A 19,377-nucleotide genomic window follows, 5' to 3' on the forward strand; every position below is an offset into this window, starting at 1 on the left:
GAGAGCTTTGAGTGAGTAAATCAGCTTTCACCATGAGTCCCGCAGTGATCTGTGGTGTGTCGTCCACTGGAGTGCACTGCCACCTAGCGCTGGCGTTGGAGAACTGACTGGGCTTTTCTCGGCATGCATGAATAACATGCTCGTCCTTATTAGAGGTTTAAAACGATTCCTGTTGGTGTTTTGGGTCTCACTGGAAACAAGCCTCCTGCACGCACGCGAACATAAACGTGCTGCGTCACAGTTCTGGATGTTTTACAGAAAGCAAACAGAAACTTTTAAAGATTTGAAGTTTCTTCATAGTTTTGAGTGAAGTTTTGTGGCACTTGCTGAGTCCCTGCACAGACCCCTTTTCGCATCTGTCTGCGCTCTCAGCACGATGGACAATAAACTCCAGAGATCAAAGGCGCCCCTGGCACCGTGTTATTACTCCGACTCCCCCCGGGCGCCCCGCATACCTTTCCAGGCTGGGCAGAGCCGGGGAGGCGCTCCAGCAGCCCTCGCCTGATCCGGTGGGTGTGCGCTTTTTCTTTTACTGTATTTAAGCTCTCGCATTTGGCATCTGATAGCATTTTTCAGCGCACCCACTGACACGATGGCGACCAACAACGAGACTCCTCTGGGCTCCACTGAGAACCCGATCAAGTTCAAGGACCAGGACTTTGAAACTCTCCAGGCAGAGTGTCTGAAGTCCGGCGTGCTGTTCTCTGATCCAACCTTTCCAGCGGAGCAGAAGTCCATCGGAACACCGGAAGACCCGGACCCTAAAAGGGCTATTCAATGGAAGAGACCCAAGGTGCGAAAGTTTGACCACTGACATGTTGTGCATGCGCATAAAGAGCCAGCGGTTTTGCAGAGGTTTGGGTGTTCGTGGGCTCATTTAGCATGATTCAAACAAAAACTCTGAAGTTAAAGAAAGTTTCTCTGTTTTTCAGGTATGTGTTTCTAAATGTTGCCCCCACATTCTGCACATGAGCTCTCAGCAGCGCTGATGTGGGTGTAAACAGATTTAACCAGGTGTGTCACAGGTGTGGAAAAACCTTGAGAAGAAGGAGTTGAGAAAGAACGAAGTGAGGGAGAACTGGAAAAGGTTATACAAATCATCAAGAAAAGAGCCAAATGTCCATTCACATATCCTTAAATCTAGTTTTATATTGACACCAAGTCACAAAGTAACCAAGTACATGAACAAAGAAATAGGTTTGGACTTCAAAAGTAATTTAAATATATATATATTTATCAGGGAAATCCTTGTAAAACAGGGCCACATAAATGATTCTGTAAAATGTCAGATAACTTAGTGTTTTTAATTAAAACGTTCTTACATGGTCAATCATTGAAGTTATTCTATATATTGTTTGTTATTCTAAACATATCACCATCATCTTCCTCACAGAAATTAAGATTTGAGCACAAAAAACAAATATAAGAACTCGGCACCATCTGAAAATGTCCTGTCACGGCCACAATGAGTTTATGACAAAGTCGGAAACTCTCCGGTAGAATTAGTATAAAGGAAGTCAAAGTTTAATGGCTTCTTAAAGAGGGATCGCAGGAGGTAAAACATTCATAGTTATAACAGCGGAGTTTGTAAATTGTGCTCTTTTTGTTCTGTTTCTGTAGGAAATCAGTAAGAACGCTGTGTTTGTCGAGGACACGACTGCAACCACTGATATCTGTCAGGGCCAACTTGGTGAGTACATCTGGAACAAGAATAATCTTTTTATCTGCCAGCTGTTTATTATCAATCCCCAGGGATTGAGTGATGAAACCAGTCATGTTGAAATGTCTCAAACTGGGATTGCACAACACCCAGTTAAATGGATACAGGCGATTGAAGTAGCTGTACAACGGGGACAAACAGGCTCAGAGGGACTAAAACATCTAATGTGCAGCCAGAGGGAAAAGAGTCGTGTCTCTTTGTGGTCATCAAATCCTAAATCTGCTGGGGGTCGTTACCCCATTGAGCTGCAGCTTTATTAGTCTGCGGCATCAGCTAAAATATGCGTTTTTCAGTCTGTTTCCAATTTTGATGACGTTTTCTGCAAAACAGCAAACTCGTCCTCCGCCTCTGGGATTTCTTCATTGATGATTTGTGTCGTCGGATGTGCGCGAGCATGTCACTGGCGCAGATCAATTCCCCCTCCTCCTCCGCCTGCCTCTGTCTCCATGTCTACGTTTGGGTTTCCTTTTAAGCTAAATCTCAGTCTGTGTTTTCCCATGATTTACACAGATGCTAACAGTTACTGCAACATCTGCAACACAGAACAGATGTTGGCTGCTGGAGAAGAATGTGGTTGATTACGTGTGTGACGGAGAGCTGCCAGTCTACCTAACTCTGAAATACTTAATAAATATAAAAAGTGATCACCTTTAAACTCGTCACACTCTTCTTCCTGTTTATCAGGTAACTGCTGGCTGCTGGCTGCCCTGTCCTGTCTGACCGCGCACCCCTCGCTCTTTATGAAGGTGGTGCCACCAAACCAAAGCCTGAGCGACCGTTACGCAGGGATCTTCCATTTCAAGGTAAGAACAGACTCTTTTTCTTACTAATGAGAAACGATGCTCACTCTTTCCCCCAAAACAGCATCTATATTATCCTCAATGCAAATTGCCCACAGACAATTCAAGGGAGGCCTATTCGCCATGCTATTACGGAAGGCTAGCTTTCTTGGTCTGTGCAATTACCATCAGTAATGCGGGACATTTTAAGGTCGACGTGGACTCTAAACCAGCGTATACTGATTTAAGGTTTGACTCTCATCATCCACTGGAGCACAAACTGGGCGTTACATCAGGAAGTTACAACACAGAGCGAACACCATCGCCACAGACAGCATCCAGGGAACCAGCAGGAAGAACATCATGTCAAAAAGGCCCCGATTAAATTTGGTTTATTGTGGCTGAACTTTTGTGAGCGCTGTGAAAGCACCCAAAGAAGAAAGCTAACTGCTCCCTAAGCAAAAGCCTTTAGTGATGCCTTATGTGTCAGGAGCATCAGAATAGCTGAGATGCATCTTTTCAAAACACTGTGTCTCTGTGGCGTTCAAACCTCAAATCCCCGCGCCAAAAACTGGTCCACCCCAAGTATTAGGTCGCTCAAAACAAACAGACTAATATATTTTTTGCAATTAAATGCCAAGAGGATCGCTATGAATTATACTTTGTGGAAGCCAAACAACCTCCGGCAGGGCACAGAAGAGCTGCCCCATCAGGTCAGTACTCAACAGTCTGTTTACACCTGCAGGCCAGTGGCCACTCCTTCAGTGAGGATGTGCACATAGTGGAGAGAGGAACTCTCTGTGAGGGGTACTCACAGGCGTTAAACAACGGTCATGAAAATTTGCATATTAACAACCATGAAACTAACCTCACGGGCCATTGTTAGTCTGTGCTGCTGGTTTTGGTCATTACGTGTTTGTACTGGGAACTGAAGACGTGACTCAGACTGGTGAAAAGTTTCTCTGAGTACAGGTGAACGTGGATTACTGCAGTTTTAAGTCATATTTCATACAACGTGAAGCTCATTTTGTAAGTTATGGACACACATCGAACAGAGTATGCTTTAGTATAATCTATCCGGGTCATGGGGGCTGCAGCCTCGAGAAACCCAGACCTCCTTCTTCCAAGCCACCTCCTCCAGCTTGTCCGGGGGAACACCAAGGCGTTCCCAGGCCAGCCGAGAGATATAATCTCTACAGCGTGCCCTGGGTTTGCCCGGGGGCCTCCTCCTGGTGGGACATACCCGGAATCGCCCAGGAGGCATCCTTGTTAGATGCCCGAACCACCTCAACTGGCTTCTTGCAATGTGGAGGACCAGCGGCTCTACTCTGAGCCCCTCCTGGATGGCTGAACTTCTCAGCCTATCTCTAAGGGAGAGGCCAGCCACTCATTGGAGGAAGCTTGTTCTTTTGGTCACTACCCACAGCTTGTGACCATAGGTGAGCGTTGGGACGTAGATTGCAAATTGAGAGCGTCGCTTTAACGCTCAGCTCTCTCTTCACCATGATGGACCAGTACAGCGTCTGCATCACTGCATCCGCAGCACAACTCCATCTGTCTATCTCCGGTTCCCTTCTCCGTCACTCGTAAAAAAGACCCCGAGATACTTAAACTCCTCCACTTGGTCAGGAACTTGTCCCTGACCCGGAGTTGGCCGGGGACTTTAGCATAATCATGCAAAGGTTTCTCATGTCTGATCATAAAACAGCATGAGGGTAATCGAGCAGCTCAAAGTTGACAGGACTTAACAAATCATTAGGCAACAGTGAGTACGTCCGTTTTTGCATACAGCTTGTGTTGTTGACAGCACAGATTTGACTTAAATTTGCAGATTTGCAGGCCCAGAGCTGTATCAAGTTGCTTTATTTGAAGACACGATCACACATTCAGCCAAATCTGGAGCCAAAAGTGTCAATTAAAGTGTTTCCCTGAGTTTTTTTAGTAAATCATTACACACAGAAACATTTTTCAGCATAGATGTACACAAAACACATCAGTCTGTGGCCCTCGAGCTAGTTCATCTGCTGGTAGTTCTTGCCAAAGTTTGTGGTCACATATCGTTTTGCACAACATAACACAAGACTAAAAGCTTTTTGTCTGGTCCTGCTTGAGCGCCTTTGAAGAGCCATTTATTACGACGAACGTGAGGCCTCCACAAAAATAATTATATTTAGACACCCCTTAAATTTAAGGACAGATTGCCTGAACTAATTTATATTTTATCTGATTTGGCTCTATCCTTTGAAATGTTTTCTGTGAGTTGTCTTTTTGGTAAGCTGCTGTGCCACGGCTCTGGTATTTATTGAAGGCAGCTGAGACACGTATCAACTCATCCCGGAGTCATTTCTGCACAAAGGCCTCCCAGCTTGAGGGAGACAAACGTAAACCCAAATCTTTATCAGCTCATTAGAACTGGTGATTCTTATCTGGAGAGTTCAACACTCATTCTCTGGCTCTAACTTGCTCAGATCAATAAAATACCAACTTCATAGACACATGAATCTTGCAAAAGCAGACACATCGGGAAGTGATTGTTTTGGCTCGAAGCTCTGGACCTTTAGAGACTGCCGTGGAGAATGTGGCGTGACTGAACAAGCAGGACGGAAGGACTGGAAACTGATTCTGCTCTGTCAGAGTAATTGGAGAGCAGTTCAGACATGCAGGTAGTGATTCCCCCGGGACACCTGTACACACACACACACACCAGCCATGAAAAACCAGTGTAAGCCTGCTTTCAGCTACTGTTGTGTACACACCGTTAACAGTATGGTACACACCTCGAGCCATGACCAGTAACGACCTGACGAGCTGTTGTTTTTAAATTCTCCTTTATAAACCTTTTGAAGCTTCATATCTGGACAGCTGATAAGTCCCCTGATTGTTTCTTGTTGATGTGAAGGCATAATATTAAATTATAGCATTAATTGAGGCAAGACGATCTTATCTACAGGCAACAACACACCAGTTTAAAGTGCTTTCCATTACTTAATTTAATCATCAGTCATAAATTTTTCTCTGTAACTGACGAAGGTCACGTTAATCGAAATGTTGTAAAAAAAAAAAAAAAAAAAAGTAATGTTGAGCGGACAGTGTGCAGAGATTATATTATATTATTATTATATTTTTCTCTCTCTATGCAACTGTCATTGATTCAGGTACGCTGAGTCTTCCTAAATTTGTTGCACGATTTAATTTAGTCGTTGCAAAAGTTCAGAATAATCTTACACTGGTCTTTGGTCATCTCCTTTGTGTTTAAAGCAGTCTGCTCGGCTCCCAGGGTTACTTGGACGTAAACTGACTGGTAGCTGACAAAAACTCAACTACTAACTGAAACATTTCAGTTATTCATCGATTTTCTTCAGCCTGCTAATTCAGGGTATTGTGGGGAGCAGATCTTACATGTGTGAACCAAGGTTATTATCGTTAACGAAAACTAACGAAATAACGAAAACTAGAAGTGAAAAAACATTTTCGTTAACGGAAATAAAAATAAAAACAAAAAAAGGAAAACTAACTAAAACTGGAATGAGTGTTCACAAAACTAACTAAAATTAACTGAATTTATAGCAAAAATGTGTTTAGTTTTCATTGATGTGTGCGTGTCATACAATAGTCAAGGGTGAAAATGAAGTTTAGTTTCCAGATTTTTTTCTTGCTGTGTCTCATTATGCCAGCAGGTGGCAGCACGTTAGTCGAGTCGTCTGTGTTGCTGCTCCGTCCACGCGCAGAATCATGTCAGGAAAAGTCGGGAGAAAGCGCCAGAGTCCAATTTGGGATTACTTTGAATATGACTGTGTTTTGGATAAAGCAAGTGTCTTGTAGTGGAAAGAGACAAATTATGAGGGACATTTCTAAAGGGAAAAAAATCCCACAAACCTTAAAGTGCACTTGAAAAGCTCACACAAGAAGGCTAACCTAGCTTACCTTGAGAAGGTAAGGGAGCACACTCAACCCTCATCCCCAGAAAACAGAAGCTAACCCCAGGCAAGGCAGCGTGATGCATCCCGAGACAACAGGACGGGGATATCTACACAACTGTGTGAGTCAATTACCTTCAAAAAGTTTATCAATTCACTTGAACCAAAATTACGAACAGTTAATAGTCTCATTGGGGCCAAGATATACATTTTATAGTTGCCTGGTATCAATGGTTGTTCATCTGCCTTTATTTATTTATTTAAAGAACCCATAGGTGGGAATGTGAGTTGTCTGTCTCTGCGTGTTAGCCCTGCGACAGACAGGCGACCTGTCCAGGGTGCAGTATGGTAGCTGGAATAGCAACATACCCAAGGATGAGCAGAATGACTGATATGATCAAACTGGGATTTTGTTACACTTAATTATTGCAAACACAACTAAAACTATAACTGAAACTAATCAAAACTAAACTGAAACTAAGGATTTTCAAAAAAATAAAAACTAAACTAAACTAGCAAACAATTGGTAAAAACTAATTAAAACTGATATAAAATTGAAAATCTGAAGTCAAAACTAAATAAAAATAAAAACTAATGAAAATTGCAAAACTATTAAAACCCTGGTGTGAACGGCAGGATGCCCTCAACAGGCCACCGACATATCACAAGGCCACAGAGAGGCAGACAAATATTCACGCCTACAGTTTTTCACTAGTTAACCGAACGTGCGCGTTTTTTGACTCTGGGAGGAAACTGGAATAACCAAGGGGACATGGACAACACCCAAATTCTGGCCAGTGGATTGAAACCCATGACCTATTTGCTGTGAGACAACAGTGCTACTAACCACTGTACCACCACACTGCTTGCATTTCAGTTACCTGAAATGCAAATTAAGATAATACTGAAAGCTAACTGTATTACTAACCAATATGGTCATTAAAGTTAAAATTTAGACAAAACAGCCACCCAGATGAGACTGATCCCCCAAAGGGATTTGGGGTGGACTATTTGCAAGTTAGCCAAACAGGTAACTACACTGTGGAGACATGCTAAGACTAGCGGAAACCAAGCTAAAGCTAAACATTTTTAAAACAATAAAACCAAACTGAAACAATTTTTATTTTGTTCTGCAAACTAACTGAAATTAGAAGAATAAAAGTCAGTTTATCTCTCATTATTAAAATCAAAAGTTTCCAATATTCAGACTTTCTCTAGAAATACTGAGTCTGGGTCTAATGTGTCACCAAAAGTATCAAAGCTAACTTATCTGCTGAATATGATCACAAATTGCTTTGGAAATCTGAACTTTTCTCTTTGTGAGGTTTGTTTACTGTTGAAAAATGTCAAACAAAAGTGCAGAGCATGCATGTTGTTTTACACAGAGGGACGGTAAGCCTAGAGTATTCACATAGACTAGTTTCAGAACACTGTGTAATAAAAAATAACTCGTACATCAACATGAGAGATTACATGGAGAAGGATACGGCAGAGCCTTTCACTCAGCCTGACACAGACAAACTGCAGAGTCTAAAGGTGGGGGTGTTGTGCATCGCTAATAGTTTGTTTCTACTGACCCCAGCTGGCCAAAAGAAATCAGTTGATTCTAATATTCACGTTCTCACTCAGTTTTCCTCCTCATTACAGTTCCTCCTGACTCATTACATCCTCTCCTCCTCTCTTCTCACGTCTCTTCTGTCGCCGTCTCTCTCTCCTTCCCTCCCTCTGTGCAGTTCTGGCAGTATGGTGAGTGGGTGGAGGTGGTTGTGGATGACAGGCTGCCAGTACGCGAAGGCCGTCTGCTCTTCAGCTACTCTCGCACCCGCAATGAGTTTTGGAGCGCCCTGGTGGAAAAGGCCTATGCCAAGTCAGTTTCCACAACCAGCATATGTTTCTGGGTTGTAATGTCTGAAATCACCCACTCCTTTTCTGTCTGTGTTATGTCGCTAACAGAGATAGCCACTTTTCTCACCTCCCGTATGTAGGTTAATCGGATCTTACGGGAGCCTGAAGGGAGGCAACATTTCAGAGGGGATGGAGGACTTCACTGGAGGCATCGCCCGCTCGCTGGAGATCTCTTCTCGTACCCCTCGAGTCCTCTGGAGGTCCTTGGCTGCTGCTCTGTCCCGAGGGAGCCTGCTCAGCTGCTTCATCCAGGTACACTTAGCACCAAACTCCAGATGTTGACACTCACGCACGTGGACATTAACCTGTGTTTGTCTTCACAGGCCAAGAGCGCCTCAGATATCGGCAAGGTGACAGGAGAGGGGCTGATAAAGGGCCACGCTTACGCCATAACTGACGCTGACAAGGTATCACGAAGATGAGTTTCATTAGTGAGCACAATTTTCACGCTATCTCACATTATATCATTTTATTCTAAGCTGATGAAATTTAATGTGACAATAATTGTAACTTGACTGGATTTCATCCTATCTTGGAATGTAATTGACTCATAATCCGCTCTACTTTGATGGAATGTCGTCTAATCTTGCGTCAAATTAAAAAAAGATCAAGATGAACGAGAGCACTCAGAGGGCTAAACAAAAACTTTAATGTTTTATGATGTTTTTATTACAACATGCTGATGCTGGCGTCACTGTGACGTCGCAGGGCGTCGTATTGAAAACATAAAAAGGTTGTTGTACAGCTCTCTCCGTGTCCTTTCATACGATATGTTACTCGATATGGTTTCTTGAAATTTTTCTCAAGGTCAACTTTGATCTTGGGTGCTAACAGTGAAGGTCGAACTCAAATGCTTAGCCAGTCAAGTCAAGTCAAGTTTATTTATAAAGCACATTTAAAAACAACCAAGGCTGACCAAAGTGCTGTACAATAAAATACAAATATAAAATACAATAAAACACAAGTACATAAAACACCTCACTGATAAAACAATAAGTTAATACAGTAAGTTAAACCTTGCTAAAAGCCAACGAGAAGAGGTGAGTTTTAAGAGCAGTTTTAAAAGTTCCTAGGCTTGTGGAGAATCTGATGTGAGGAGGTAAACTGTTCCACAGTCTGGGTGCAGCCACAGCAAAAGCCCTCTCTCCCCTAGTCTTTAATCTGTACCTGGGAAAATCTAAAAGCATCAGGTCTGCTGACCTCAAAGATCTCCTGGGGCGGTAAATGCTAAGAAGCTCTGCCAGGTAAGGAGGTGCAGTACCGTTAAGAACCTTAAAAACCAGCAGTAAAATTTTAAAATCAATCCTAAAAGCAACTGGGAGCCAGTGGAGAGAGCAGAGGACCGGAGTGATGTGGTCTCTCTTTTTGGAACCGGTCAGCATGCGAGCAGCAGCGTTCTGCACCAGTTGGAGGCGATGCAGACAGGAACGATCTAAACCAGCATAAAGGGAGTTACAGTAGTCCAGCCGTGATGTAATAAAAGCATGGACCACCCTTTCTAGATCGTTCCTGCACAGGTAGGACTTGACTTTAGCTAAAATCCGTAGATGATAAAAAGATCCCTTGACTACGGAGCTGATTTGTTTATCAAATTTAAAAGCACTGTCAAAAGTAACACCGAGGCTCTTAATGGACGAAGTACATTTGGAAGTTAGGGGTCTCATAAAATCAAAGGAAAGGTTGGGGTCTTTAGGAAGCCCAAACACAATGACTTCAGTTTTACTTTCATTTAGATGTAGGAAGTTAAGAGCCATCCAAGTCTTAATGTCAGACAGACAGGAGAATAACGGCTGCAAAGAGTCCTTACAGTCTAACCTCAGAGGGAGCCAACCTTGGTATTCATGTCCCTCAAGGCCTAGAATATTGCGAAGTTTGAAGACGATCCTCCAAAATTGTGGGTAATATAAAGTTTTTACTGATTTTCACCTAAATTAAATCAACTCAAGTTACATTTTAAGACTTTTTCTCGAATCTTGATATAAATAACAACATTATCCTTTCAAAATAAGACTTCACGTGTGTTTTATAAGCTTCTTTTTTGTTGTTGTTTAAATTTTAGTTGACAAAACCATCAGATGAGATTTTGCTGCTGAGGCTGAGAAACCCCTGGGGTTTTATCGAATATTGCGGACCCTGGAGTGACAAGTGAGTGTGCACGTTACACAAAGAGAGCACGCCCACTCGCAGTTTACAGAACGTCCACGGATGTCGAGTTTGTCTCTGCGTGTGCGTGACTGCAGGGGGAAAGAGTGGGAGAACGTGGACCCGACAGAGAAGGAAAGGATCGAGGTGAAATGCGTTGAAGACGGAGAGTTCTGGTAAGAAGAAGAAACATAAAACTTAAACCAGTGAATAAAGAGCTCTGATGCGAGTAGCCGTCTCTGTTAGGATCAGTGCCGAGGACTTCTCCAACCTCTTCGATGTTGTGGAGCTCTGCAGCGTCAATCCAGACTCTTATGATGAAGAAAGCACACCTGCCAGCTGGGCCATCACCGAACACAAAGGCTGCTGGCTGCCGGGCAGTTCTGCTGGCGGTAGCCGCAAATATAACAGTACGGTTCAAATCTGGATCACTGTTCATTCAAGCTTTACTGGGATCCTTTCTGTTGCCACATGTTGCTGTCTCTGCTTTTTCCCCCCCAGAAACATTCTGGAAAAATCCCCAGTACACGCTGGTCCTCAAAGAGAAGGACGAGAATGAGGATGAGGACGATGACGACGACGTGGGGGACGATGGCGAGGATGACGATGATGAAATGGAAGATCAGGCTGTGACCCCAGATTCGAAGAAGAGAGCCGAGAAGCAGAAGCAGAAAGTCAAACGTTGCACGGTGCTGGTGGAGCTGCTGCAGAAACACCGAAGGCAGAGGGATAAACTCAACTTCATGTACATCGCCTTTCACGTCTATAAGGTGCCATATTTTAACGTTTCAGCATCTTAACTCTTTTTCTTGACACACTCATGTGACTCTTTCTTTGTTTTTTCCAGGTTCCTTCTGAGGTAAATATCTACCAATTATCAATAATTTATATCAAATCAAATTAACATGAGAACTATTTTCATTTCTCAGTAACTGTTTATTTTTTTCACATAACTGCAGAACACTTGTCTGGACCGCAGCTTCTTTATGAAGAATCGCCCAGCGTGTCGTTCTGGGAAGTACAAAGCTCAAAGGTATAAGATGAAACTACGAAGAGACTGCATGTTGCTCTTTCAAACACAAAGAGAGCTACGATGATCCCAACAGATCCTGATGCTGTGGTGAATGTTTGAGACACTTTTAGTCCTAATTTTGAGTAAGACCTGAGCTGACTCTGAAGTCAATTTTTATGTAAGAGAATTTTGTCATCATTTGCTGACTGAGAAAGTTTGAACAGAAAAGAGATTTAAAAAAAACAACAACAGAAAATCAGTCAGGCAGAGCAGCTACAGTCTGTATCATATGCTCAAAACCGTTAAGGGAAGACTCGATTATTAAAGTATAACACACAGTTAGTTAAACTTAAGGGAGATCGGTCTGTCCAGTCAGGAAACAGAAAACATTCCCTTTCACCTGCTTTGGAGCAAATAAAAATGACAGCAGATGCACTGGAGAGGCAACAGGACAACATTCAAAATGACTTTGAAGGTGATGACCATTGCTCTCTCCTCATTCCTCCTGAGTGATTTTCTCCAGGTTTGCTTTTTGCTAGTGTCTTTGTCACGACTGGTAACACGATACAGTACCTGCAGCGCATTCAGCTTGCACAGATACTCAATGATGGCACATCAAGAGTGTGGAGGAATACCAAAAGATGAGGAGAGACAGACATGTCCACAGATGGGCATCAGCCAGCCCCGGGACTGGTATCTGCTTGATGGTGCAATGAGGAACAGAAGCACTACCAGAATGCCTATGCTCCAGACCCAACAGGTTCTCACTCCCAAAGCGTAACATTTTACGCTAGGTGACAAATCGTCAACATATGTATAACATATAAAATGAGGAAATATGAGAACCGTTTGGACTCAATCTACACACGTTCGCTCTTTTTCTTCAAATCGCTTAGAAACACGCTATTTAACATCATTAAAGTCCTGGTTAAGATCAGGAAAAAGGTTATGGTTAGGGCTAGGGATAAGGTTAGGTTTAGGGCTGGAATACAGGGCTGGAACGTCTATTACCGCGGGAGCGTCATTGCACTGGATTTCAGCCATAACCCGCCGCGTACCATAAGAACGCCGAAGGTCTCCTTTTGCGTTCATCAGGAACGCCGCGGGACGTGACAAAACGTCGCCATGTTACGTCTCGGGGAGAGCACCACTGGTCTTGTTGCCTCTTCACGTTTTGATATTTGTCATGTCCACTCCAGATTTGTGTCTCTTACCTGGACTAGTTGATCGGGACCGTCCTGGTCCTGATCCGGTCCTGATCACTCTACTACTACGAGTAATCCATCACGCTCTTTTCTGAGCTGAGTGGCTTCTGTCATATTTCAGGCCTGCTTGAAACATGAATATTCAGGCCAGAACATAATGACTGAGTGTGGTGGTCTCTGCCAGGTGACCTGAAACCTCTTGTGGTCAAACCATATCTTCATTTATGATATACTGAGGTGTCAAAACTTGTCATTAAGCCTACAATGGAGGTTGTCAAATGCCGCCTTTATGGGGGGAAAGAGTTAAAGGAGGTCTGACCCTGAAACTACACTTATGAAGTCTGTTTCTGACAGTTTGGTCAGGATGTGGGCATCCTGCTGGGGATAATTTTGTTGAGCTTCTGGTTGTTTTCACAAAAAGGAGTATATACTGGTACTGCTGCTGCCTCTATGGTTCTTTCCAGCTCTCCTCATCTCTGAAATCTCCTCCATACTTGTGTGAGTGTGCTGGTAGAAACAGTAAATATGGATGTGCCGTTCTGGAGAAGCTATGTGAAGCAGGTACAGTGACAGGAACGGGGGATGGTCTTGTTGCCTCTCCAACAAACGCTGTGTGATTTCCAAAGCAGGTGAAATACATTCACAGTGGTTTATGCTTCCTAGAAGGGACCAACAGGGAAGTTTATCTGACTTTGTGTTTTACTGTTTTAATGTTTTTGAGCAGGGTACGTGTGACATGTTTTGTGCATAGATTCGTTTAGCTTATTTGTTAGAATCAGTAAACACGCTGTTTGTCCTGCAGAGGTGTGTGGAGAAAGATGCGTCTGGATCCAGGTACTTACGTCATTGTGGTATCCACCTACCGACCCAACATCCCTGGAGAGTTCTTCGTCCGCACTTTCTCCAAGATCGGAAACACTCTCGAGTAAGATGGAGGAAATTTAGCTTTCATTCCCCCAAAAGATTCCAAAGCAAGGATAAAGAAAAACTTTCTGCATAGTCTGATGTCAGAAAACAGAGAAAAAACTACTTCTGATAGCATGTGTGAATTATTACCGCTGTGTGTGCGTCTCCCTGCGTCTGCACTCGTCATAGATATTCTGACAAATTATAAACTCACTTCCCGAGGGCTCAGCTGCACGCCTGAATCACCTGCCGCAACACTCGCACTGAACAGCACAGTCATAGTCACCCACACTTCCCTGTACCTATCAGAGGCTGAATTATATGTTAAATATAAAACACTGCAAGCAGCTTATAAAACAAGCTGGCACCATACCAATACCCTGTGAAAAAAAAGCTATTTTAGCCTAAAGTAAATTAAACTGTGAAGTATTTGTAGTAATGCACTGTTTTCTTGTACACTGCCTGATGTTTGAGGTTTTGGGGAAACTTTTTATCCCATAACAAAAGACCAGCTCAAAAAAATAAAGTACGATGGCTGGTCATAGATTAGAGGCCTTGTGCAACCACACTGACGCGTTCAGGTGTGTTTATGCAATTAAATCTGCACACGCTCAGTTTAAATGAGTCAGTTAAAAAAAAAAATGATGAAGTTTCCTGCAGGAGTATTAGCAGTAGAGACCCCGAAGTCCAGGAATACCTATATTTTTATCAGGTTACATAAGATAATAACAGGCATGCAGGCGCTTTGCAGTCATTATGCATTGTGAGTCATTTTTTGGCTTTCGACCAAAGAGAAATTAGACTGCAGGACCTCTGATTGTTATAGTACTGCTAGTGCTACTTAAGTAGCCTAAAGTATCTTAGTGCTTTACTGCAGTTATTTTTGTGCATATGAGTCAGCCAGATTTTTACGTACAACAATCTGACATGGCCTCTGTGTTCCAGGACTCAAGACTTTGCCTGCACCTCCAGCTTCTCACAAGTGAGTTCACAGACTTCTTCGGTACACATTACAGTACTAGATGCTAACAGGTGCTAAAAGCTGTAGTATGTTTATATTTGTTTTGTTTTTCTATCAGGTGATGACCGCTCCTGTCTCCTCAAAGGATCAAGAGAGAGTGGAGATGACTTTTGACAAGCAGGCTGGCCTGGTAAGAATCATAGCACTCAAACACTTCAGGCTCACAAAGTAAAGAAAGCTTTGAAGCTTTTTTTTAAAACAAACTGTTTCTCAACTGTGTCTTGCGTGCAGGATGACAGGCTGAACGTCAAAGACATCATGAAGCTGTTCAACTCAGGTCAGAGCATCCACTGCATTACCAGAAGTCAGTTTTAGTAGTGTCTGTATTTATGTGTAATACCTACAGTGGCCACCAGATGGGAGCAAAGCAGCTCCTTCATAGGTTTGAACAGTGCAGCCACAGAGGTCGCCAGTCTAGACAGAGGCTCATACACAGTCAGATGAAGTAAATTGAACTCAGTTGAGTAATGAAAAGTGACGACACTTGTCCTCACCTTCACCTTTCCTCTGCTAAATCCAATTTAAACCCTTGTTTTCTCCCTCTCCATCAATCTGTGCCTTTCTTCCCTAATCACAGTTCTTGAGAAAGATTACCATCTGCCTTTGGAGACGTGCAGAGAGCTCATCTTTGGAGAGGATGTATCCTTTTGTCCTCAGTTTATTCTTTAACATCACTCGCATACCAGCCTTTTTGCTCGCGGTGCACTGCGATCCTTGCTGACACCGTCTGCGCCGTAGGCACGTCCTCGTGCTCTTCACGTTACAGCTGCAGCTGTTAGAAACCAGACTGACCTTTGCTTGTTTCACGCTTCCTCGGGGCAGACGCTTGCTGACTTCTGCAGCTGAGTCATTGTTTCACCCTGCTGTTCACTATCACGCTCCTTCCTTATAACTTTATCTCTCTGTCTTCCGTCCTGTTGAGATGTCCTTAAACTCTGCCGGCAGACTAAAGGGCGCTGCGCTCTCAGCCGTGAGCAAGCGGGAACCCTGCTGGCCAGTGTGCGCAATCTGCAGGTACAGCTCAGTCTGTGCGCACATGTGTGTGTCTGTGTGTGTGTGTGGATGAGAGTCATGTCAGTGTTACTGATGCTGCTCTCTTTTTCAGTCCATCTTTTCTCAGTTTGATGAGGATTCTTCTGGAAGCATGAGTCGCTTTGAACTCAGCTCAGCACTGCAGGCTGTTGGTATGCACACACACACACACACACTCATTTTCATATCTTAGTGAGGACATCTAATAGTGTGGATGCCTGAAAGGGCATCCACACTATTGAGTTCCTGTTTCTCTTTATTCTTTATCCTTTCTTTATTCCTGTTGCTTCCGTATGTTTTTTGCACCTTAACTACTTCCTCAGTTTTCAGCCAATTTTCTCAGTTCAAACTCTAAACTGTTCTGCTCTTTCCGGCTATAACTTTTGGTGTTTATTACTATTATACTTTTTCTTTCAGTAGAATTTTTTGCTTTTCACCACTTTTCAGCAAAAACTTTCTGCTTCTTCACCTGTTTTCAGCAGAATTTTCAGTTTCTTCACCGCCATGCAACTTTTCAACTTTTTCAGCTTTTTTCAGCAGACATCTTCAGCGTTAAGGCATCCACACAGCATTTTCGCAGGAAATGCAAATTTTTCTAGTTGACATTAGGCTTTCCCTAGTTGTTTATTCTAACCCTAGCCCCTATCCATCAAAAATGAATGCCTAACCCTTAGACTAGACCTAACCATAACCTAATTTTAACCCTGACACTAAAACTGCATTTTGAGCCTCAAAAATGCCTTAAAACTTGTGAGGACGGCATTTTGTCACCACAAGTATAGTGACATGCCAGTTTTCTGTCCTCAAAAAGATGCGTAAACATGTACACACACACACACAGTTTGGGTTTACACCTTCGCTCATCCCTGTTTTCCAGGATTCCAGTGCGATAACAAGGTGGTTGAGCTGCTGTCTGAGCGGTTCACATCTGGAGAGCTGGACATGCCCCTCCACGGCTATGTGTCATGTGTCACCAGGCTGCGCAAGCTTTTTGGTAACACACACAAACACACACTTGTGTGTACATCTATCATCCACGTGCACTCTACTGTGCTACGTTAGCGCATCCATTACTGTTATTGTGCACAACTAATGCAACTCAGTGCAATCAGGCATGTAGACGCGGTCAAGATGACCTGATGAAATCCAAACTGAGCATCAGAATGGGGGAAGAGTTTTGCTGGTAGTGTATTTGAGAAACCGTTCATGTACTGAGAGTTTCCCAAAAATAACACCTCTAGGGTTTACAGAGAATGGTTCAAAAAAAGGAAAATATCCAGCGAGCAGCAGTTCCCTGTGTGAAAATACCTTGTTGATATAAGAGGTAAGATGAAAATGGACAGAGTGCTTCAAAATGACAGGACAGTAACTTAAATGAGGGTATGCAGAGGGGCATTTCTGAATGGACAACATATCAAACCCTTAAAGCAGAAGACCACACCGAGAGCCCCTCTGTAAACTAAGGCTACAATTGTCACAGGCTCAACAAGGCTGGACAGAAGTTTGGAAAAATGTTGCCTGGCCTAATGCATCTTGATTTCTGCTGCAACATTAAGATAGTATGGTCACAGTTTGGACTAAACGTCATGAAAGTATGGATCCATCCTGCATTGTACATCTATTTCTTATTGGTTCTCAGAGAAACTTTTTGGGGCGACCGTGGCTCAGGGGGTTGGGAAGCGTATCTGTAACCGGAAGGTCGCCGGTTCGATCCCTGGACTCTCTGTCTTGGTCGTTGTGTCCTTGGGCACTTTACCCTACCGCCTATGGCGCGATATGGCAGCCTCGCTTCTGTCAGTCTGCCCCAGGGCAGCTTGCCTCCACCAGTGTGTGAATGCGAGAGTGAATGAATAGTGGCGTTGTAAAGCGCTTTGGGTGCCTTGAAAAGCGCTATATAAATCCAATCCATCCATTTAGAATTCAGCTTAAAACCCTGTCATTAACATATGTAGCCTACATGGACAGGCTTATATATCAGAGCCACTGAGCCACGTTCTTCAATCGCGATCACACTTTTTAGGCTGTTGGCTTTCACCCATTATTTTTGGCCTATTGCTCCTCTGCCTAATCACACAAGCCCAGGTGTGAAAACGGGTGTGGGTCACAATCAGCCAAGGTTTCGGGTGAACCCGCTGGGAGACCTTGCTGCACCTTACCACATGACTAACTCAGAACAAATGCTCCGAGATTTGAGTGGGCGTTAAGGTGTCTGGGAAGGGATGTCAAAACTGGATTACAGACAGTTGGTGTCGTAAGCCACCCCATCACTTCAAAGAGGGTCGTTCGCTCCTCTTTCTGCTTATGGTTGCTTTTAGAAGGATAACACATCACATCCATCCATCCATCTTCATCCGCTTTATCCGAGGCCGGGTCGCGGGGGCAGCAGCCTAAGCAAAGAGGCCCAGACCTCCCTCTCCCCAGCCACCTCCTCCAGCTTATCCGGGGGAACACCAAGGCGTTCCCAGGCCAGCCGAGAGATATAATCTCTCCAGCGTGTCCTGGGTCTGCCCCGGGGACACATCATGTCATAAAGCTCAAATCATAGAGCGCCTTTGGGATGCGATGGCCCAGGGGATTCACATCGTGTATGTGCAGCCGACAAATAGCACCTTGTTGAGTCCAGGCCATAAAAAAATTAAAGGGGTTGTCAAGGAAGAAGAGGTCCAACGTGGTAAAAGTAAAGTGTACCTGATGAAGTGTCCAGTAAAATTAGAATATCTTCTTTTTTATTTATATATCAAGTGATGGTTCAATTAAGAAAAGCCCAGTTTACTTACAGTGTACCTCCGCATTGCAATCATGCTTGTATAATGAAATAAGAGAGATTTTTAATAAATTAAAAATGAATGAATTAGTTAAAAACAAAAAGAACAAACAAGGTATCAGCTGTCGTGCCAGATGCCCTGATGTAAGTACTTGGTCTCAACTTGGCCACCTCAGTGAAAACCGTCTGGCTCTGATGAGTCGAGTGTTGAGCCTCTGCAAATATATCACATGCGGTCATCTCCTCCCCTTTTCCCCCAGCTCTGTATGAGTCTGAGACCAGCCCGGAGGTGAAAGACAGAGGGATCAACTCTGTGAGTATCAAACATGCTCGGTTATGCACTGACCCCGGACCTGAACAGGCTTTTCATTTTCTGCTCGTGTCAATCCACAGTGGCTGCTTCAGTTTCTGACAGTGTGACGGCGTTTCATGAAAAGCTGCTCCACACGGACCCCGATGAGCTGCCGGAGAAATACGAGAGAAGCTGCTCTCGCTTGCTTGCTGTTGTATTCTTGCATTCGTGCTTAACTGAGTAGTCCTACAATTTGTAATCAAATCCACTTATGTTACTCCACATGTAATAAAAGCAGTTTTAGAACCGATGTGTCCTCCGTGCTTTTGTCTTTTGCGTCAAACAGCGACAAAAAATGTTTTAAAAGCTCTCAGGTCCCCCTTTCAGAACATAAAAGTGTCAAAATGATTTTGAAATGCCAAAAAAAAAAAAGTTTCTAATTGTTACAATTGAATTAAATGGTACAGATGACTTCAATTACCCACATGGTGAAAAGAAAAACGCACTTCAACCACAACACCTTACTCATCCACTCACACACAAGCGTACCCTGAGATATATGCACTTATTAACACACACACACATTCAGAGCGAGTACTGCCCCACCGAGGGTGTGAGGGTGATGTCTCAGCTACACGCACCATCTCTATTCTTATCACACTGACGCCACGTACAGCGTCAA

At 43.6% G+C, this 19,377-nt stretch overlaps 1 protein-coding gene across 2 annotated transcripts; it reads left to right on the plus strand.

Moving 5' to 3' along the window:
• Nucleotides 1–485: 485 nt before the first annotated feature.
• On the plus strand, nucleotides 486–19,005 carry capn12 (calpain 12). 2 transcript variants are annotated; one of them, XM_085130797.1, is made up of 22 exons: nucleotides 486–793; nucleotides 1,621–1,690; nucleotides 2,405–2,523; nucleotides 8,150–8,283; nucleotides 8,402–8,573; nucleotides 8,645–8,728; nucleotides 10,381–10,466; nucleotides 10,562–10,639; nucleotides 10,710–10,873; nucleotides 10,965–11,233; nucleotides 11,311–11,322; nucleotides 11,423–11,496; nucleotides 13,483–13,605; nucleotides 14,532–14,568; nucleotides 14,666–14,737; nucleotides 14,839–14,884; nucleotides 15,185–15,246; nucleotides 15,553–15,621; nucleotides 15,713–15,791; nucleotides 16,517–16,633; nucleotides 18,664–18,716; nucleotides 18,797–19,005. In XM_085130797.1, exons 1-22 carry the CDS (start codon nucleotides 593–595, stop codon nucleotides 18,821–18,823), a joined length of 2,148 nt encoding a protein of 715 aa, XP_084986923.1. In that variant the 5' UTR covers nucleotides 486–592; the 3' UTR covers nucleotides 18,824–19,005. The 2 variants fall into 2 exon arrangements, with proteins under 2 accessions (XP_084986923.1, XP_084986924.1); XM_085130798.1 differs by lacking the exons at nucleotides 486–793; nucleotides 1,621–1,690; nucleotides 2,405–2,523 and adding an exon at nucleotides 2,547–6,538.
• The last annotated feature ends 372 nt before the right edge of the window (nucleotides 19,006–19,377 follow it).

The sequence above is a fragment of the Neolamprologus multifasciatus genome, chromosome 14 (genome assembly GCF_963576455.1).
Source record: "Neolamprologus multifasciatus chromosome 14, fNeoMul1.2, whole genome shotgun sequence".
In the NCBI taxonomy this organism is placed as follows: domain Eukaryota; kingdom Metazoa; phylum Chordata; class Actinopteri; order Cichliformes; family Cichlidae; genus Neolamprologus; species Neolamprologus multifasciatus.